This window comes from Doryrhamphus excisus, chromosome 13 (assembly GCF_030265055.1).
Source record: "Doryrhamphus excisus isolate RoL2022-K1 chromosome 13, RoL_Dexc_1.0, whole genome shotgun sequence".
NCBI lineage: Eukaryota > Metazoa > Chordata > Actinopteri > Syngnathiformes > Syngnathidae > Doryrhamphus > Doryrhamphus excisus.
The window spans coordinates 18,849,860-18,872,960 of record NC_080478.1 but is presented as its reverse complement, the minus strand read 5'-3'; the positions used below and the strand labels follow the sequence as shown (position 1 = coordinate 18,872,960).

Below are 23,101 nucleotides of genomic sequence, written 5' to 3'. Positions count from 1 at the left end.
AGTACCCGGAGAAAACCCACGCATGCACGGGGGAGAACATGCAAACTCCATACAGAGATGGCCGAGGGTGGAATTGAACCCTCGTCTCCTAGCTGTGAGGTCTGCGCGCTAACCATGCGCGCTAACTTTATGGAAAAGTTAAGTATTACATATGTGGGGTAGTTAGCTGTTATGCTAGCTGAAGCATATAAATCTTATTAAATCTCATTAAATACAATTATACACTCAAAAGTACTCATTTATTGCTGGAGCCGATCCCAGTGCGGGGTACACCCTGGACTGGTGACCAGCCAATCACAGGGCACATATAGACAAACAACCATTCACACTCCCATTCATACCTATGGACAATTTGGAGTCGCTAATTAACCTAGCATGTTTTTGGAATGTGGGAGGAAACCGGAGTACCCGGAGAAAACCCACGCATGCACGGGGGAGAACATGCAAACTCCATACAGAGATGGCCCGAGGGTGGAATTGAACCCTGGTCTCCTAGCTGTGAGGTCTGCGCGCTAACTTTATGGAAAAGTTAAGTATTACATATGTGGGGTAGTTAGCTGTTATGCTAGCTGAAGCATATACATCTTATTAAATCTCATTACAATACAATTATACACTCAAAAGTACTCATTTATTGCTGGAGCCGATCCCAGTGCGGGGTACACCCTGGACTGGTGGCCAGTACAATCACAGGGCACATATAGACAAACAACCTTTCACACTCACATTCATACCTATGGACAATTTGGAGTCGCCAATTAACCTAGCATGTTTTTGGAGTCCCCGGAGAAAACCCACACATGCACGAGGAGAATGTGCAAACTCCTTGCAGTGGAATCGAACTCGCGTCTCTTAGCTGTGTGGCCTGCATGTTAACCACTCGACCTCCACTGGAAAAACATTTGAATTCTACTGTCTGAAACAAACAAAAACATTGTACGCTCTGGTTAGGATTTTCTGTCGGTACTTTTATTTTACGATGTCTTTATAATAAGCTGCAAAGGAAATATGAAGCTGATTTATGCAGTGAATTGTAATTAATGAGTCGCTCGGTGGCATTGCAGCGGCCTCGAGGGGCGTGGCGCAGTCATCTCAGGCTCTTCTCAAGATGAAGAGAGGAGAGAGATCATGACATTGTAAATGAAATTAAAAAAAAAAAAAAAAAAAGACCCGCTGCAAAAGCGCCACTAATAAGAAAGTGGAGATTTCAGGTCCTCCCGGTATAATTGCATGCCCTCGTTTTGATGACTTAATTTCAATCAGAAGCTTTTCTGTGTGTCTCCACATGTGTCCCAGATGTTTTAGCGCAATTGTAAGTGATGGCAAAGTGCAAAATTAATTTCTGCTATTGGAATTAGCGTCATTTTTAACCTAAATGGCAGACACCCACGCCCACCATTGCTATTATAATTCCATACTGGTAATCCCATCAGAATTACCAACTGAGCCGCCATGTCCGGAGAAGCAGACTTTATCTCTTGCAGGCGTTATGAAGTTGGATGACAATCTGCTTAAAACCTATTTGCAAGTCACTCGCGCCATATTTTATATTGTGGGATGTACGAGGTTCATCAGAATGAAGTCGCGAAGGTAATTCCAGCTCGGCAGCTCATAAAAGTGCTTCTCGTCATCTTGAACAGAGAGCAATTACGGTACCCGGATGGGGGCCTCAATGCCTCTTCTGGATAAGTGGCCATAAGTCGTACAATGTTTTCAGCAATGATTGGCAGCTGTGTAAAGACAGGCTTCAATGCATGCATTTTTTTTTTTTATATTTTTTTGTGTAGCTCAACGTCCCCTAGCTGAAATTGTTCTGTAGACCACAAACTAGTTTTTTGGGCAGTTTTTGTTTTTTTGTTTTTTTTTTTAGAAAAAGTCTGAAAAACACAAGTCGTCTTATATTTGAGGTCTAAAGATTTATACATGCAAAAAAACAAGTGCCGCCAAACAGAGTCGGAGCTTTTCTTCCTGTCACTCACACACACACATGCCAATTTTTGAAAACATGACTTTTTTTTGAGTATTTTGAGTATTTTTCCGAGTGGTTAGCGTGCAGCTAGGAGACCCGAGTTCAATTCCACCCTCGGCCATCTCTGTGTGGGGTTTGCATGTTCTCCCCGTGCATGCATGTTTTTTTAAAATATTTTTTGTGTAGCTCAACGTCCCCTAGCTGAAATTGTTCTGTGGACCACAAACTACTTTTTTGGGCAGTTTTTGTTTTTTTGTTTGTTTTTTTTTAGAGAAAGTCTGAAAAACATAAGTCGTCTTATATTTGAGGTCTAAAAATGTATACATGCAAAAAAAAATAGGTGCCGCCAAACAGAATCGGAGCTTTTCTTCCTGTCACTCACACACACATGCCAGTCTTTGAAAACATTATTTTTTTTTTGTCTTATATTTTTCCAAAAAAGATCTTGAAAAAGGGATGCACGGTGGTCGAGTGGTTAGCGCACATCTAGGAGACCACAGTTCAATTCCACCCTCGGCCATCTCTGTGTGGAGTTTGCATGTTCTCCCCGTGCATGTATGTTTTTTTTAAATATTTTTTGTGTAGCTCAACGTCCCCTAGCTGAAATTGTTCTGTAGACCACAAACTAGTTTTTTGGGCAGTTTTTGTTTTTTTAGAAAAAGTCTGAAAAACACAAGTCGTCTTATATTTGAGGTCTAAAAATGTATACATGCAAAAAAAAAATAGGTGCCGCCAAACAGAATCGGAGCTTTTCTTCCTGTCACTCACACACACATGCCAGTCTTTGAAAACATTATTACTTTTTTTGTCTTATATTTTTCCAAAAAAGATTTTGAAAAAGGGCTGCACGGTGGTCGAGTGGTTAGCGCGCAGCTCGGAGACCCGAGTTCAATTCCACCCTCGGCCATCTCTGTGTGGAGTTTGCATGTTCTCCCCGTGCATGCGTGGGTTTTCTCCGGGTACTCCGGTTTCCTCCCACATTCCAAAAACATGCTAGGTTAATTAGCGACTCCAAATTGTCCATAGGTATGAATGTGAGTGTGAATGGTTGTTTGTCTATATGTGCCCTGTGATTGGCTGGCCACCAGTCCAGGGTGTACACCGCCTCTCGCCTGAAGACAGCTGGGATAGGCTCCAGCACGCCCCGCGACACTCATAAGAATAAGCGGTAGAAAACGAATGAATGAATGAAGGTACTGTATGTTTTTAGTGTTCAGTTGACTGAGCAAAATATTAACAACATTCAATGAGGAGTTAGTAGAAAATGGTAGTTGTAATAAGAACAATGTCCTGTCTGTCATTTATCTCACGCTCCATCACATGCCTTGATTACATGATAAAGATAATGGAGACATTTTGCCTTCTCCGTACCCTCCCCTCCTATCTCCGATGCTTTGCACACATATTCAATGTTCATGCACCAGCACCTCTGAGCTTCGGTGCAATCAAGCGACGCACCAGACTGCTCTTTTATGTTGTTTACCGTGTTGTGAAAGAACAGATGTTTGTATAAATTGCCTTTTCCGGTGTGACGGTGCACATATTAAATTCATGCTTTGCATTACTGATTGTGTATCTCAAGAGTACATATATTCAGATGTTGACGTGTTTTTTGTAAACCTTTTAATTCAATGTTTTTGTTTTGTTTTTCAGCCAGAGAAATGACCAGAGGGAAGTTCCTGAACATCTTGGAAAGGCCCAAGAAGTGATTTTTTTTTTTAGCATTTTTTTTTTACAACATATTTGACATGTGTAACTACAAGATAATCAAACAATCTTATTGATTAATATCCAACTATATGATATCAGCTCCTAAATGGAGCATCACATGTCTTCCTAGATGCTATTTTATTTACTTTGCACCAAAGTACAGACAACCAGCCTAGCTAGGTTCACTGTTCCTTATTTATGTTCATTTCCATTTTAACACTGTTTTGCGATAATAAATTTTCTAAACGAAACGATGACTTACAAGTTATTAAACTTCCAGAGAAGCTAAGTTTGAAAGTAAATGTTAAATGAGGGCAATAACTTGTGGCGCTGCACCAAGTGACGACCAGTGCAATACTTTTCTATTAATGAGCTTTGGAAGCAAGGGGTCCCTAATACACAAAACATTGCGTAAAAATAATATTGCTCATTGTCATCACCTTTAATCAGAGTTGACATAATTACTAGGAGTATTTCTTTTCTAATTAGCACACTTCAGCGTCGTCGGAGCAAGCGGTCAGACAAAAAGAGAAGCAGACAGGCATGCCCGATGGGAAACAAAAAGAAGTTTGTCGGCCATAATTAGGTAAGACAACGCCTCTGACTGTTCTCGGCTGGAGATGTCGCTCGGTCTTTGACCGCTCGCTGCCAACAAGTTACACTTTTTCCCGGACCTCTAATAACCCCCCCCCCCCCCCCCCTCCCCAAAAATGTCTTTCCAATGCACATGAACAGAGGCCGTCTCTGCTTCGGTGACTTCACCTCCCACACCGACCCGGGTCACCGTCTGAACTGCATGGATCATTTGTACAATTTTCTGACCACGGAGACATGCTGCGGAGCAGGCCAGGGGGGGGGTTAAAGTAATGCTATGGCTTTTATAGCCTGGAGTATATTCTGGAATAGCTCATTTTATAGCATGTTGTGTGCAGGTGTAGTTTATATCCCAGGGGTGAGGATGCTGGAATTGTTGACTTGTCATGGGTTCTTATTTGTTACAGCCTGTCTCCCGCACAAGTCAACTGGGATAGACTCCCGCTTCGCTGATCCCTAAAGAGTATACTGTTACTTTAAGGTGAGAATTATGTGCAAGGTAGTTTTAATTATATAATAATAATATATAATAATAATATTTTTTTTATTTATTATTTGTATTTATTTATTATTTATTTATTATTATTATTTGTTTATTATTATTTATATTTTTATTATATATTTATTTATTTTATTATTATTATTATTATTATTATTATTATTACATTTATGTTCCAACTTGACCAGATCCCTCTCTAATCATACATCATCCCACAGACCCAAACAAAACCTTTTTTTTTTATACTCAATTTAGTAAAGTTGCTATAAAATCCATTCACAAAAAAAATTGTATTTGTTACAGCCTGTCTTCCGCACAAGTCAACTGGGATAGACTCCCGCTTCGCTGGTCCCTAAACAGGATACTGTTACTTTAAGGTGAGAGTTATGTGCAAGGTAGTTTTAATAGCCAGTTTATTTAATTTTTTAAAATTTATTATTATTTTTTTAAATTTATTTATTATTATTATTTGTTTATATTATTATTTATATTTTTTAGTATATTTTTTTATTTATTTTATTATTATTATTATTACATTTATGTTCCAACTTGACCAGATCCCTCGCTTAATCATACATCATCCCACAGACCCAAACAAAACCTTTTTTTTTTTTCAAATACTCAATTTAGTAAAGTTGCTATAAAATCCATTCACAAATTGACCTCGTCACTTGGCCTCAGACACTTGTTGACACTGACGGTTCAACATCGATCACTAGTGTTGACATGGTAATCAAACAGACATCATCAATATGGCCGCCTGCCTGTCAACACATGTTTGGTCTCCAGAAAGCGGGGGTCAGTGTCTGCAGATTTGTGCTCCTGATGTGAGGAGAAGGAGGAGGAGGAGGTGGGGGTCGGTTCATGCCGTGACCTCGCCTACCCTCTGAGCCCCAACAAAATGTCAATCCAATGTGCCCCCCGGTCTTTAAATTAGCTGTCAATTAGTGCAAATTAATCAAGTCCTCGCCTAATTAAGCAATGTCTATGGACTGCTATACTAAACATGACATTAATTGTGGTAGAGCCAGGTCTTGCAGAAACTTTTTTGTGGACTATACTACTATATGGTCGATGGTGTCATCAAGTTGCTATAACCACCTTGTACAGGGGTGGGCAAACTTTTTGACTCGCGGGCCGCATTGATATGACAAAATTTATTATTAGAATTATTATAATTATTATTATTATTATTAGTATTATTATTATATAATAAATAATAAAAATATTATTATTATTTGATTATTATTATAATAATTATTAGAACTATTATGATTATTATAATTAATTATTATTATTATATTAATGCTAATTATTATATTTTTATATAATATTATTGTTATATTTGCATATTTTACATAATAATAATATAATAATTATTATTTTAATTTTATTGTAATTATTATAATATTTTATTTTTTAAAATATTTAAATATAAATATAAAATAATAAATAATAGCAGATTGCATGACAATTTTACAGATACAATAATACCAGGTGGACTGTTACGTGTAAAATATATAGTCTGCCCCCCCATAATAATAATAATTATTATTATTATTATTATTATAATAATAATTATTATTATTATGTGCTTGTGTCCCTTTTTTCAGGAGCACTTTGTAAACAACAGACCATGTCAAAAAATTGATAAAATTGATAAAACCATCAAAAGGTTGGCTCAGGCCATGATGCCAGGTTGTATGTTGAGTTTAAATGAAATACTTTGGTAAGATTGGGCGGGCCGTATTCAAACACTTGGCGGGCCGGATGTGGCCCCCGGGCCGTAGTTTGCCCACCCCTGACCTTGTATCTTTGCTCTTCCTATAGTCGGACATCTTCGTTTGTGTGCAACATCAGGAAGTAGCTGGATGAACACAAGAAAAAAAAAAAAAAAAGTCCAGACCAGCTGTTCACTTTTTAATCTGCAATGCTCTTCGATGGCCACCTACTATGTACGTACGTATACACCAAGAGCTAAATCTTCGTCTAATCTGGAGCCTTATTAGGGCGGCGTCTCTCCTCTGCATGCAAATCAGGCTTGCTGCCATGCTCGCTCAGGATTATTAAAAAAGCCATACACAGCAAAGAGAGAGAGAAGTGTTGCTACATCAACAAACTTAACAGGAAGCTTCTATATCAGGGGTCTTAAACTCAATTTACCTGGGGGGGCACTGGCGCTAGGGTCTGGGCAAAAAAAAAAAAAAAAAAAAAAACGCATTTATTAAAAACAGAAAAATATCCAAACTTTTTCAGTGCTTTGGTTCCGATTTTCCACAATAAAAGCTCTGATAAAACATTCCACTGTTCTCAAATATCTTAATTTTTATTTTTCTGCACAAAATAAGATGAAAAATAAATAAACAAATCAAGAATAAAGAAACCATCAATTAGTAATAAATAAATATAATAATAATAATAAAACGGCAAATAATAAAAACTTAAGAAACCACATATAGTTGGTGGGTAGACAAATTATTTTTTTCAGATTAAAATTAAAGCATTATTAGAGCCCTGTAGACATGACAAAACACGACTATAGTCACATTTATACTCTTTTTATTTACAACATATTGCGCAACTGCAGGGTCTTGAGACACATGCTAACTCGCTAACAAGAGCGCTAGCGACCTAAACGGTAGCCTTCAAGTTATTTCCTTTAAACTTAAATCGCCAAAAACTTACCACTTCCACACGGATAGGGAGGATAACTATTAACAGTTATTTAACCTTTAACATGAACATTAATTAAAACGTAATAATTTTTTATGGGTACATGATACCATACAGCATCCGTATCAAACTTGCACGGGGCCGCACTAACATTAAACTTTCATATCAAGGCGGGGGCCTCAAACTAGTGTCCTGTGGGCCACATTTGGCCCGCAGGCCGCATGTTTGCGACCCCTACAGTAGAGAGACATGGCATGGCACTGAGGATAAAGAAAACGCCACCTTTGGGGCAAGTCCTTCCTTTCCTTTAAACTTAAATCACCAAAAACTTACCACTTCCACACGGATAGGGAGGATAACTATTAACAGTTATTTAACCTTTAACATGAACATTAATTAAAACGTAATAATTTTTTTCTGGGTACATGATACCATACAGCATCCATATCAAAATAACAAACTTTCATATCAAGTCGGGGGCCTCAAACTGGTGTCCGGCGGGCCACATTTGGCCCGCGGGCCGCATGTTTGAGACCTTTGTTCTATATAGATTCTACTCATGGAGGCAGAAAGGGAGGCCCTAAATTGCCAGCAACTGACAGGCCATTCAACCGCCCCCCCACCCAACACCCCACCCCCACCCTCTTCTTTCCATGTTAATGAATGGCTTGATCCCAACAGGCTGATGTGTCATTAGCATATCCTAATAACATTGATTTCTTCATTAATGGAATTTCCACTAAATAGGCCCTAATTACTTTCAACAGGCCAAGCACTAATTGGAGCTGCAATATGTTCCTGCCTCCGACTCGGCGCCTCATTTCCAACATGTTTGATGTGAATTAGAAGTTTTCCGAGCGGATCAGCGGACGTGCTTCTTCAACTTCATGCTGTGATTCTGTTCAGTTGTGGCTTGTGTTGGTTTGTGTCCTCTTTCCCTGTGAGATGTTGCAAAGGATGCCGTGACGTGTTGGAGGAGCAAGTAAGGTCAGTGGTAATGTTAATTGGTAATTTGGTCATGTTTAATTGGTGAATGTTCATTCTTAAGCTGACACAAAAGTCGACATATTTTGCCTTTAACTTTTTTTTTTTTTAAGCCGCGGGGCAATAAAAAAAAAACATGTGGACCACAAATAGCCCGCGGGGCCAGACTTTGGACCTCCCTGGCCAACAACAATAAATGTTTTTTAAGACCTAGAAGTCAACCAGAAGGCTTTTGATTGTTTTTTTTATGGTTGGAGTATTATTATTATTATATATATTATTATATATCATTCATATTATATATTATTATTATATATTATTTATATTATATTTATTATGTATTATATATATTATATAATTATTATTATTAATAATAATTATATTCATTCTTTCATTCATTTTCTACCTCTTATCCTCACGAGGGTCGCGGGGGTGCTGGAGCCTATCCCAGCTAATTATATATTTATTATATATATTATTATATTTATTATTATTTATATTACATTTATGTATTATATATTATATAATTATTATTAATAATTATATGGTTAGAGTATTATTCATTCATTTATTCATTTTCTACCGCTTTTCCTCACGAGGGTCGCGGGGGTGCTGGAGCCTATCCCAGCTAATTATATAATATATTTATTATATATATTATTATATTTATTATTATTTATATTACATTTATGTATTATATATTATATAATTATTATTAATAATTATATTGTTAGAGTATTATTCATTCATTTATTCATTTTCTACCGCTTTTCCTCACGAGGGTCGCAGGGGTGCTGGAGCCTATCCCAGCTAATTATATAATGTATTTATTATATATTATTATATTATATTTATTATTATTTATATTATATTTTTTATGTATTATATAATATAATTATTATTAATAATTATATGGTTAGAGTATTATTATTATTAATAATTATACTCATTCTTTCATTCATTTTCTACCTCTTATCCTCACGAGTGGGGTGCTGGAGCCTATCCCAGCTAATTATATAATATATATATATTATATTTATTATTATTTATATGATATTTATTATGTATTATATATATTATATAATTATTATTAATAATTATATTCATTCTTTCATTCATTTTCTACCTCTTATCCTCATGAGTGGCGTGCTGGAGCCTATCCCAGCTAATTATATAATATATTATAGATATATTATATTATATTTATTATTATGTATATTATATTTATTATGCATTATATATATCATATAATTATTAATAATTATATTCATTCTTTCATTCATTTTCTACCTCTTATCCTCACGAGTGGGGTGCTGGAGCCTATCCCAGCTAATTATATATTATATTTATTATATATATATTATTATACATTATTTATATTATGTGTAGTATATATTATATATATATATAGATATTATATAATTATTATTAATAATTATTGAATTATATAGAATAATATGTTTAAAAATGATGATTATTATTTCCATAGCAAATGAATGTGACTTGGCTATTTTCCAGCCTTTTTTCTGTGTTTTATCATTTCCTCTCCGTGGAGGGCTCCCATGCCCTTTAATCTGTTGCTGTGGGATTAACACGCCGCACGGCCCCCACGCCGCAGCCCACACCATGCGTGACTCCACGTCGTCCACCTGTCCTATTTGGTGGATTGCCTTTGATTTGACGGCTTTTTCCCGGCCATTTTTTTTATCCCGAGATGATTTATGCATCGGTTGAGCTCAGATTGGGAAGATTTTAAAGGTGAGAATTTAATAAATTTATTTTTAATGTGGATTTGTGCACGACGTGTGACATATTTCTGATGCACCAGTTTAATTTTTTTTTGGTTGTTTATGTGTTTGTTATAAAATACACGCAGATATGAAAGTGAGGGGGTCTGTCTAATGCATCCATGATCCACAGGAATCCTGAATCCTCGCTGCTGATTGGCTGCTGGGCCCTGCCTCTTGTTGGGACGAACCTGTTGGATAAAGGGACCATTTGCTGAAGACGCCCATGCACTTGTGCAACACCATGCACCGGGGACCAGTCTGCTAGAACCCACTCAAAACCTCCCCGAATTCAACTCACCATGACGGGCAAACAAGGCACAGTCATGTCGGGAAGTTTAAACCCAGCGGAGAGAACAAGTCCTCTGGGATCGAACGGAGGGAATAACAGCACCATCGTCATCAACCACCACCACCACCAGCAGCAGGCCAAAACCACTTCCACCCACCCGCCCGGCAGGTGCACGGGCTTCGGCATCCAGGAGATCCTGGGGCTCAACAACAAGGAGCCCTCCGCGGCGCCGAGGACCACCTTCAACTCCTTGCCGGCCGGGGCGCATCTCATCGCCGCGAGGTCCATGCTCGGCCCCGCCGGCTTGGGTGTCGGGATGGGATTAATCGGCCCCGGTGGAATTCCAGCGTTTTACCGCCAGCCTGCGTTTTTGGAGCGGGTGCTGGACCCGCAGGATGTTCACTTGCAGCCGCATAACACCACCTCATCCGGGCGGATGGACGCCAGCCAGTCTGCAAGCTCCGGTCCGTGTATTTTTTTTTAAATTCTTAATTAATCTTAATTAATCTTAATTAGCCTGTTTTGCCTTCATTTAAACTAAGAAATATAACATTAATGCATGATTATTATTATTAATAGGGTATTTGTTTTGTAAATGCACCATCATCATAATTAAAAAACAAATATTTTTCAACAAAAAAAATATATTTTAATATTTTTTTCTCATCCAGACTCTGAGGATTTGTCTTCCAGTGAAAGAAAACTGTCCAAGTCTTCAATAAGTCAAAGCAAGAAACGGAAGAAAAGACGTCACAGGTCAGCGTTTATTTTGAATATTAGTTATTCATCATCATATTAAAAAAATGATGTATTTCATAAAGTAGAAATGACCCCGACTCTCATATTTGACCTTGATAAATAATAAAATGTTAAATCCAGTTTAGTATAATAAAATGTGTTAATTTTATAGTAAATGTTATCTCATTAGGTTTTATTTCATTTAGAAATCAGATTTTTGGGCAATTTTATGATTTTAATGACATTCTTGTTTAACTCCATTTTTAATACCCTTCCACGTGCTTTTTTTTTTTTATTATTCTTGGTGAAATTGTCCAATATAGAACCATATTCACATCCTATCAACTGGAGGAGCTGGAGAAGGCCTTCAACGAGGCCCATTATCCGGATGTGTACGCAAGGGAGATGTTGGCCATGAAAACAGAATTACCTGAAGACAGAATACAGGTGAGACACTAAAAATAATTTTAAAAAAATACTGTATTAGCACATCATCAAGTCATTCTTAATATTTTACCTCTATAAATAATATAAATATGAATTAAATGTGGTTTTATGAGGACTGAAATTCAAACACAAAAGTTGGAGAATTTAAATTTCAATACAATACAATATAATTTCAACCCCCCTGCTACATGCAATGATAATTATTATTATTTTTCAATAAAAAAAATAGCATTTCTTGCAATATTTAAATATGCAAAATAGTGCCAGCATAACTACAAATAATCTAATGTTCTAAAGCAGGGGTGGGCAAACTACGGCCCGGGGGCCACATCCGGCCCGCCAAGTGTTTGAATACGGCCCGCCCAATCTTTCCAAAGTATTTCATTTAAACTCAACATACAACCTGGCATCATGGCCTGAGCCAACCTTTTGATGGTTGTATCAATTTCGTTGTTTGACATAGTCTGTTGTTTACAAAGTGCTCCTGAAAAAAGGGACACAAGCACATAATAATAATAATAATTATTATTATTAGATTATTATAATTATTAGAACTATTATGATTATTCTAATTATTATATTAATGCTAATTATTATATTAATTATATATAACATTATTGTTATATTTGCATATTTTACATAATAATAATATAATAATAATTATTTTAATTTTATTGTAATTATTATAATATTTTATTATTTTTAAAATATTTAAATATAAAATAAAATAATAAATAATAATAGCAGATTGCATGACAATTTTACAGATACAATAATACCAGGTGGACTGTTACGTGTAAAATATATAGTCTGCCCCCCCCCCCCCCCCTAATTTTGTCATATCAATGCGAGTCAAATCGAGTCAAAAAGTTTGCCCACCCCTGTTCTAAAGCCAATGGAAATATAAAGTGTGTGTGTGTGTGGGGGGGGGGGGGGGTTACTTTCTGGTACCACCAGCTAATGGGCTAGCTTGATGTTAGCATTGTCCAATCAATGACTATTATTCAACTGTATCGAATGATGGATGTTACAGTGACAGTTTTGGTGCGTTTAAGGACCGTCAAACAAAGTGCTACATATTATCATGTATTAAAAATAATCACCCAGTTAGGGTTTTGGGTGTATTTTGGTAGAAAACCAAATAAACATAACTTTAGTTTTTTTTTAAACCAATATCAGTGAGTGTGAATGCTGTATCATGATCCACCATATTTTGATACACTCTAAATCCGCTGCATTTTTTATTGTATAAATAGAATGAATTCATGATAAATGATATGGATTATTAGATATTAATTACACTAATTTGCACCTATAACACAAAGCTAATATGTGGATGTTATTTTCCGATAGCTAAGCCCACACTGATCATCTTTCATATCCAAAATGTATAAAAGTGTATCAATAGAGTGACCATATTTTAATGAACCAAAACCATCAATGAAATACTCAAATGATTCTTGAACCAAAGTTGCATTTTCCAAAATTAAAACCTGGCACAACAATGTTTCCAAAAACAGCAATGCTTGTAGGAATGCAAAGGACTAACTTAACAAGTTTTGCTTGTTCTTTGGCTTTTTGCGGCCAAAAGCAGCCCACGTTGCAGCCTACCGTATTTAATAATAAATAACAAAACAGAACAAGGACCAGTGGTGTCATTAGGCGTATTTTAGGGGGGCCTTCAGATCCCCCTAAAATGTTCTTAAGCCCCCCTAAATAATTTGATATTTTTTATTGTTTTTTTTTTTTTACAAAACAATCTCTGAAAAAATTCATATAATAGGGTCCCCCTAAAATGTTCTTAAGACCTCCTAAATCATTTGATATTTTTTATTGATTTTTTTTACAAATAAATCTCTGACAAATTTCATATAATAGCCCCCCCCAAAAAATGTTTTTTTTTTTTAAAATAATTTTTTTTTTATTTTTTTTTTTTATTGATTTTTTTTACAAAAAAAATTCTGACAAATTTTTTATAATAGGTCCCCCTAAAATGTTCTGAAGCCCCCCTAAATAATTTGATATTTTTAAATTTTTTTTTTTTTTACAAAAAATCTCTCACAAATTTCATATAATAGCCACCCCCCAAAAATGTTCTTAAGACCTCCTAAATAATTGTATATTTTTTAATTATTTTCTTTTTATTTTTTTATTGATTTAAAAAAAATCTCTGACAAATTTCACATAATAGGGTCCCCCTAAAATGTTCTTAAGCCCCCCTAAATAATTTGATATTTTTTATTGATTTTTTTTTTTTTTTACAAAAAAATCTCTGACAAATTTCAAATAATAGGGCCCCCTAAAATGTTCTTAAGATCTCCTAAATAATTGTATATTTTTATAGATTTTTTTTTCCCCAAAAAAATCTCGGACAAATTTCATATAATACGGTCCCCCTAAAATGTTTTTAAGACCTCCTAAATAATTATATATATATATATTTTTTTTTTAATTAATTTTTTATTTTATTTTTTTTACAAAAAAAAATCTCTGACAAATTTCATATACTAGGACAAAAGCAGGCTAATAAGCAAGCTAATACTAACCTACTACTATTAGTAGTAGTAGTAATAATAATAATGATGATAGTAATAATAATAGTAGTAATTAATAATATAATAATGATTATTATATAATTGATGAGCAGCGGTTTTGCAGTATAGATTGTGTGTATTTGTGTACATTTAATGGTGGCCTAAAATAATTGAGTATCTCTACTAAATTGTCCAAAATTGGGAAAATTATAGTCCGATTTTTTGTTTTTTTTTTTTTTAATGTCTATTACATTCATTCATATCCTGTGCATCTCCAGGGGGCTAAGCCACCCCCCTGTCCTCAGAACCTAGTCCCGGCCCTGACGATGACATGTCCTGGAAAAACAGGACACTTGGTCACCCCCTCTTTCTTGGCCCGGGACACATCATTCCTCATCAGGTTGACTTGGAAGTGCAACAATTTGTTGTGTGGAAGGAAGGAGACACTAACGACCTAATCAAGCTATATCAAGGCAGGAGAAGATTGCTGTGTGACCTGCACCATCCATCTGCCGGGGGCCGCCTTTTAATCTCGTTCTCATTAAGGGCCCCCCCCACATCCCCAATAAATAATACATGGAAATGAAGAAATAAATAAGAGCCGCTGCAGGCCTGCTCCTCTCCACTGCTAAATAAAAATGAACACCCAATTGTCCCTCATTGAGTGTAATTAGTTAAATGAGACTGTGAGAGGCTGCTGCGGACACATTGGAGCTCAAATGAAATAACTACATTGAATTTATTAGCGTGGGTCAATAGCCTCGCTCCCCCGAGTCCCGCTAGTTTAATTTCCCGTGATATTTGCCCGCCTGGCCGCCATCGATTGGGGTTGAAATTAACTTATTTTTCAATCAGGCTCGGGGTGCCCCAGGGTCGCCTCCTCCTTGCAGCTTCCGCTCCCTTTGACGGCCACAAGAAGCAATCTCTTATCATAAAAGCTGTCGTTAAAATGATCAGGAATTAAAAAAAATAATAATATCAAGCTTGGAAATATGATGTTTTTGATGATGAATGGAATCTACTGTATCATCACAGGCTGGACCTTCACCGAAAATCAATGGACCATAATAAAAATCACTCTAAACTACTAAATTTAATACGCGGAAATACATGAAAATATAACACCTAATTTGCATAATGTTGCCAATAGGTCCATTGTCATTGAGTTAAACATTGATAAGCGTTAAATTACCCCTTTGCACCCAATATAAGACAACACCTCTAAGCCAATATTGAAAGAAACAAGGTAGAAAGCCAAAATGTCCGACATTATGTACCCTATTGACACTAATATAAGACGGCTCTGAATATAAGACAATCCCCTTTTTTTCCCAAGATGTGTTTTTTGGATGAAAGTTTTTCAATATATAATTGAAAGGAACAAGGTAGAAAGTAAATATGTACCATTATGGACCCAATATAAGATGGCCCCGAATATAAGACAACCTATTTGCTTCAAGATCTGTATTTGGACAAATGTTTTTTTAAGATGATATCAAAAACACAATTGAAAAAAACAAGGTAGAAAGTAAAATACCGTTTTGACCAAAATATAAGACGGCTCTGAATATAAGACAATCACCTTTTTTTTTCCAAGATATGTTTTTTGGACGAATTTTGGACAACCATTTTCAAGGTAGAAAGTCAATATGTAGCATATTGGCCCCGATATAAGATGGCCCTGAATATAAGACAACCTGTTTCAGATATAAGACAACTTGTTTGCTTCAAGATCTGTATTTGGACAAATGTTTTTTAAGACGGTATCAAAACACAATTGAACAGAACAAGGTAGAAAGCCAAAATATCTCATGATTATATTGTTTTGACCAAAATATAAGACAGCTCTGAATATAAGACAATCCCCCTTTTTCCCCAAAATGTGTTTTTTGGATGAAAGTTTTTCAATATAAAATTGAAAGAAACAAGGTAGAAAGTAAATATGTACCATATTGGACCCGATATAAGATGGCCCCGAATATAAGACAACCTATTTGCTTCAAGATCTGTATTTGGACAAATGTTTTTTAAAGATGATATCAAAAACACAATTGAAAAAAACAAGGTAGAAAGTAAAATACCATTTTGACCAAAATATAAGACGGCTCTGAATATAAGACAATCCCCTTTTTTCCCAAGATATGTTTTTTGGACGAATATTTTTCAAGATATTATTGAAAGCAACAAGGTAGAAAGTCAATATGTTGCATATTGACCCCGATATAAGATGGCCCCGAATATAAGACAACCTGTTTGCTTCAAGATCTGTATTTGGAAAAATGTTTTTTTAAGATGATATCAAAAACACAAATGAAAAAAACAAGGTAGAAAGTAAAATACCGTTTTGACCAAAATATAAGACGGCTCTGAATATAAGACAATCTCCTTTTTTTCCAAGATGTGTTTTTTGGATGAATATTTTTCAAGATATTATTGAAAGCATCAAGGTAGAAAGTCAATATGTTGCATATTGGCCCCGATATAAGATGGCCCTGAATATAAGACAACCTGTTTAAGATATAAGACAACTTGTTTGCTTCAAGATCTGCATTTGGACAAATGTTTTTTAAAACAACATCAAAAAGACAATTGAAAAGAACAAGGTAGAAAGCCAAAATATCTCATGATTATATTGTTTTGACCAAAATATAAGACAGCTCTGAATATAAGACAATCCCCTTTTTTCCCAAAATGTGTTTTTTGGATGAAAGTTTTTCAATATATAATGAAAGAAACAAGGTAGAAAGTAAATATGTACCATATTGGACCCGATATAAGATGGCCCCGAATATAAGACAACCTATTTGCTTCAAGATCTGTATTTGGACAAATGTTTTTTTAAGATGATATCAAAAACACAATTGAAAAAAACAAGGTAGAAAGTAAAATACCGTTTTGACCAAAATATAAGACGGCTCTGAATATAAGACAATCCCCTTTTTTTTCAAGATATGTTTTTTGGACGAATTTTGGACGACCATTTTCAAGGTAGAAAGTCAATATGTTGCATATTGACCCCGATATAAGATGACCCTGAATATAAGACAACCTGTTTAAGATATAAGACAACTTGTTTGCTTCAAGATCTGTATTTGGACAAATGTTTTTTAACACAACATCAGAAAGACAATTGAAAAGAACAAGGTAGAAAGTCAACATATCCTATGATATATTGTTTTGACCAAAATATAAGACAGCTCTGAATATAAGACAATCCCCCTTTTTCCCCAAAATGTGTTTTTTGGATGAAAGTTTTTCAATATATAATTGAAAGAAACAAGGTAGAAAGTAAATATGTACCATATTGGACCCGATATAAGATGGCCCCGAATATAAGACAACCTATTTGCTTCAAGATCTGTATTTGGACAAATGTTTTTTTAAGATGATATCAAAAACACAATTGAAAAAAACAAGGTAGAAAGTAAAATACCGTTTTGACCCAAATATAAGACGGCTCTGAATATAAGACAATCCCCTTTTTTTTCCAAGATGTGTTTTTTGGATGAATATTTTTCAAGATATTATTGAAAGCAACAAGGTAGAAAGTCAATATGTTGCATATTGACCCCGATTTAAGATGGCCCTGAATATAAGACAACCTGTTTAAGATATAAGACAACTTGTTTGCTTCAAGATCTGTATTTGGACAAATGTTTTTTAAAACAACATCAAAAAGACAATTGAACAGAACAAGGTAGAAAGCAAAAATATCTTATGATTATATTGTTTTGACCAAAATATAAGACGGCTCTGAATATAAGACAATCCCCTTTTTTCCCAAGATGTGTTTTGTGGATGAATGTTTTTCAATATATAATTGAAAGCAACAAGGTAGAAAGTCAATATGTTGCATATTGACCCCAATATAAGATGGCCCCGAATATAAGACAACCTGTTTGCTTCAAGATCTGTATTTGGACAAATGTTTTTTAAGATGATATCAAAAAACAATTGGAAAAAAACAAGGTAGAAAGTAAAATACCGTTTTGACCAAAATATAAGACGGCTCTGAATATAAGACAATCCCCTTTTTTTTCAAGATATGTTTTTTGGACGAATTTTGGACGACCATTTTCAAGGTAGAAAGTCAATATGTTGCATATTGACCCCGATATAAGATGACCCTGAATATAAGACAACCTGTTTAAGATATAAGACAACTTGCTTCAAGATCTGTATTTGGACAAATGTTTTTTAAAACAACATCAAAAAGACAATTGAAAAGAACAAGGTAGAAAGCAAAAATATCTTATGATTATATTGTTTTGACCAAAATATAAGACAGCTCTGAATATAAGACAACCTATTTGCTTCAAGATCTGTATTTGGACAAATGTTTTTTAAAGATGATATCAAAAACACAAATGAAAAAAACAAGGTAGAAAGTAAAATACCGTTTTGACCAAAATATAAGACGGCTCTGAATATAAGACAATCCCCTTTTTTTTCAAGATGTGTTTTTTGGATGAATGTTTTTCAAGATATTATTGAAAGCAACAAGGTAGAAAGTCAATATGTTGCATATTGACCCCGATATAAGATGGCCCCGAATATAAGACAACCTATTTGCTTCAAGATCTGTATTTGGACAAATGTTTTTTAAGATGATATCAAAAACACAATTGAAAAAAAACAAGGTAGAAAGTAAAAATATCCTATAATATATTGTTTTGACCAAAATATAAGACGGCTCTGAATATAAGACAATCTGTTTTTTCCAAGATGTGCTTTTTGGATGAATATTTTTCAAGATATTATTGAAAGCAACAAGGTAGAAAGTCAATATGTTGCATATTGACCCCAATATAAGATGGCCCTGAATATAAGACAACCTATTTGCTTCAAGATCTGTATTTGGACAAATATTTTTTAAGATGATATCAAAAACACAATTGAAAAGAACAAGGTAGAAAGTCGATACCATTTTGACCAAAATATAAGACGGCTCTGAATATAAGACAATCCCCTTTTTTTTCCAAGATGTGTTTTTTGGACGAATGTTTTTCAAGATATATTGAAAGGAACAAGATAGAAAGTAAATATGTACCATATTGGACCCAATATAAGATGGCCCCGAATATAAGACAACCTTTTTGCTTCAAGATCTGAATTTGGACAAATGTTTTTAAGATGATATCAAAAACACAATTGAAAAGAACAAGGTAGAAAGTCCAAATATCCTATAATATACCATTTTGACCAAAATATAAGACGACTCTGAATATAAGACAATACTCTTTTTTTCTTTCCAGGACTGTTTTTCATTACTGAAAGGAATAGCCTTGCTCATAGCCCTTCAGCAGTTTATGGTTTACATGTTCATATCATATCTCATATATCACATATCTCTAGACTCCGAATATAAAACAACCCATCTTTTTCATACTAGGGATAAAATCCACTCATATTCAAATACCGGGATGGTGGCTGACCTTCTTGTTTTGCTATCACAGGTGTGGTTCCAGAACCGTAGGGCCAAGTGGAGGAAGAGGGAGAAGTGCTGGGGTCGCAGCACCGTCATGGCGGAGTACGGCCTCTACGGCGCCATGGTGCGACATTCCATCCCTCTGCCCGAGTCCATCCTCAAGTCCGCCAAGGACGGCATCATGGAGTCCTGTGCTCCGTGGTTGCTAGGTTAGTACCTTCCTCATCTTCCTACTGTATCTGGAAAAAAACATGCAATGTTTATACTCGGAATTCTAACGTTCATGAATGAATTTGTGGTTATGTTGCTGGGGTGGGCGACGGACGAATGTGTGCGCGAGTCTAAGTCCCTCTACATGTTTGCTCAATAGCACCCTGACACATAGAAACGGGGCATCAAGAGCTACTTTGTTTTTCGGTCCGGTTACTAACCTCTGTATTATTCGTTATTCGTATCCGCCCATTGTCTTCTTTGTCCTGATTGGCCTGAGACCACTGTCAATCAATTTCCTGTATATTTGCAAGTTTTCTCCCCGACAAAACCCACAATGTCGACGATTGCAGTGGTTTGTTATAACAAGGATACAAAAACGCAAGTGTCTATCTAGTGTATGGTGGTGGGATAGGGATTATATCGGAAAAACCGATATGCCGATATCGTCCAACTCTCAATTTCTGCTACCAAGTGTGGTTAGCGCGCAGACATCACAGCTAGGACCCGAGTTCAATTCCACCCTCGGCCATCTCTGTGTGGAGTTTGCATGTTCTCCCCGTGCATGCGTGGGTTTTCTCCGAGTACTCCGGTTTCCTCCCACATTCCTAAAACATGTTAAGTTAATTGCCGTTAATTATCGACTCCAAATTTGAGTGTGAATGGTTGTTTGTCTATATGTGCCTTGTGATTGGCTGGCTGGCAACCAGTCATTTACAACATAATGCGCAACTGCAGGGTCTTGAGACACATGCTAACTCGCAAACTAGAGAGCTATAGCGACCTAAACGGTAGCCTTCAAGTTATTTCCTTTCAACTTAAATCGCCAAAAAACTTACCACTTCCACACGGATAGGGAGGATAACTATTAACAGTTATTTAACCTTTAACATGAACATTAATCAAACGTAATAATTTTTTCTGGGTACATGATACCATACAGCATCCATATCAAACTAACATTAAATTTTCATATCAAGGCGGGGGCCTCAAAGTAGTGTCCTGCGGGCCACATTTGGCCCGCGGGCCGCGTGTTTGAGACCCCTGATTTAGTAGGTCTTAAGAACATTTTAGGGGGACCCTATTATATGAAATTTGTCAGAGATTTTTTTTTGTAAAAAAAAAAACAATAAATAAATAAAATCAATAAAAAATATTTAGGAGGTTTTAAGAACATTTTTTTTTGGGGGGGGGCTATTATATGAAATTTGTCAGAATTTCTTTTGTTAAAAAAAATCAATAAAAAAATAAAAATAAAATCAATAAAAAATATTTCGGAGGTCTTAAGAACTTTTTTTTGGGGGGGGGGGCTATTATATGAAATGTGTCAGAATTTTTTTGTAAAAAAAAAATCAATAAAAAAATAAAAATAAAATCAATAAAAAATATTTAGCAGGTCTTAAGAACATTTTTTTGGGGGGGGCTATTATATGAAATTTGTCAGAATTTTTTTTGTAAAAAAAAAAATCAATAAAAAAATAAAAATAAAATCAATAAAAATATTTAGGAGGTCTTAAGAACTTTTTTTGGGGGGGGGGCTATTATATGAAATTTGTCAGAATTTTTTTTGTAAAAAAAAAATCAATAAAAAAATAAAAATAAAATCAATAAAAAATATTTAGGAGGTCTTAAGAACATTTTTTGGGGGGGGGGCTATTATATGAAATTTGTCAGAATTTTTTTTGTAAAAAAAAATCAATAAAAAAATAAAAATAAAATCAATAAAAAAATATTTAGGAGGTCTTAAGAACATTTTTTTTGGGGGGGGGGCTATTATATGAAATTTGTCAGAATTTTTTTTTGTAAAAAAATCAATAAAAAAATAAAAATAAAATCAATAAAAAATATTTAGGAGGTCTTAAGAACTTTTTTTGGGGGGGCTATTATATGAAATTTGTCAGAATTTTTTTTGTAAAAAAAAAATCAATAAAAAAATAAAAATAAAATCAATAAAAAATATTTAGGAGGTCTTAAGAACTTTTTGGGGGGGGGCTATTATATGAAATTAGTCAGAATTTTTTTTGTAAAAAAAAAAATCAATAAAAAAATAAAAATAAAATCAATAAAAAATATTTAGGAGGTCTTAAGAACATTTTTTGGGGGGGGCTATTATATGAAATTTGTCAGAATTTTTTTTGTAAAAAAAAATCAATAAAAAAATAAAAATAAAATCAATAAAAAAATATTTAGGAGGTCTTAAGAACATTTTTTTTGGGGGGGGCTATTATATGAAATTTGTCAGAATTTTTTTGTAAAAAAAAAAAAAAAAATCTGCTGTACATACAAACAAATTCTACCCAAGCGAGTCAGAGCTTTTCTTCCTGTCACTCACACTTACAACCCAAACAAGCGTTTATTTGTCATGATAAAGTGTCAGGGTCCATGAAATGGAGATGTATGAAGTATCTACCTGCATTATCTTGACTTGCCTTCTAAAGCAGAACCTTCTTTGCTTGCTGTTTTCAGTTCAAGATGGCTTACCAGTCAGCAGACGCTATTCTAAATCTGAATACCCGCAACTCTTTGCAGGGATGCACAAGAAGTCTATGGAGACCCCCGCAACCCCGGAACCAACCACTGCCGCCAAGTGCGACGAGCCGCCGCGGCCGAGCTCTCAGAGACCTGATGATTCTGAAGGAGCGGAGCAGAGGTCAAAGGTCAAGTCGTCCATTTCTAAAGAGGAACTGAGAGAGAACAGCATCGCGGCCCTTAGAGCCAAAGCACAGGAGCACAGTGCCAAAGTCCTGGGAACGGTTCATCATGACACATCATTGGACGAGGAGCAGCAGGATAAGACGAGTGCTCCTCTGAGTCCCGCGGAGGAGACACCAAACCCGTAAAAATACGGACTGCAATTGAACTCACCGCTCATTGCTCTGCTTTTGGACTCTGGAGAAGATGGGCCGCAAATGCACTTTTCCTTACGTGATCCGCTTCCGAAAAACATCCGCATTGAAGATAATGGTTCTTGGTGGTTCCACCACAATCAGGATCAGGAACTTCTGCATCCAATTGCTGAATGCCGCCATTTTTACGGAACGTGATTGTTGTCCTGTGTTATGATGTATATTCTCAAAAGCACATTTCCACCACTTTAAACCGTGTAACATGGAAATCATCTTTTATTATTAAATATGACTTTCTGGTGTCCATCATTTGAGTAAACAATATTATTCTCATTTTTAGAAGATACTTGTTGATGCTCGGCTGGCTCCGCCTCATTAGAAGAGTCTGAG

The 23,101-nt window shown here is 35.3% G+C and overlaps 2 protein-coding genes across 3 annotated transcripts in view; both read left to right on the top strand.

The window, feature by feature from the left end:
• LOC131140559 (protein lin-52 homolog) overlaps window positions 1–8,626 on the top strand; it is a 22,249-nt gene extending 13,623 nt beyond the window's left edge. The window contains exons 6-9 of the mRNA XM_058091098.1: window positions 3,623–4,754; window positions 5,076–5,149; window positions 6,603–6,727; window positions 8,213–8,626. Of these exons, the coding sequence (XP_057947081.1) occupies window positions 3,623–3,678 (56 nt within the window). The 3' untranslated portion in view covers window positions 3,679–4,754; window positions 5,076–5,149; window positions 6,603–6,727; window positions 8,213–8,626. The remainder of the gene's footprint in view (window positions 1–3,622; window positions 4,755–5,075; window positions 5,150–6,602; window positions 6,728–8,212) is intronic.
• Window positions 8,345–23,101, top strand: LOC131140558 (visual system homeobox 2-like). 2 transcript variants are annotated; one of them, XM_058091097.1, is made up of 6 exons: window positions 8,345–8,432; window positions 10,350–10,972; window positions 11,180–11,264; window positions 11,570–11,693; window positions 19,684–19,864; window positions 22,395–23,101. In XM_058091097.1, the coding sequence occupies exons 2-6, from the start codon at window positions 10,519–10,521 to the stop codon at window positions 22,703–22,705; spliced, it is 1,155 nt and encodes a 384-aa protein (XP_057947080.1). In that variant the 5' UTR covers window positions 8,345–8,432; window positions 10,350–10,518; the 3' UTR covers window positions 22,706–23,101. The 2 variants fall into 2 exon arrangements, with proteins under 2 accessions (XP_057947080.1, XP_057947079.1); XM_058091096.1 differs by lacking the exon at window positions 8,345–8,432 and having other exon boundaries at window positions 9,987–10,972; window positions 22,332–23,100.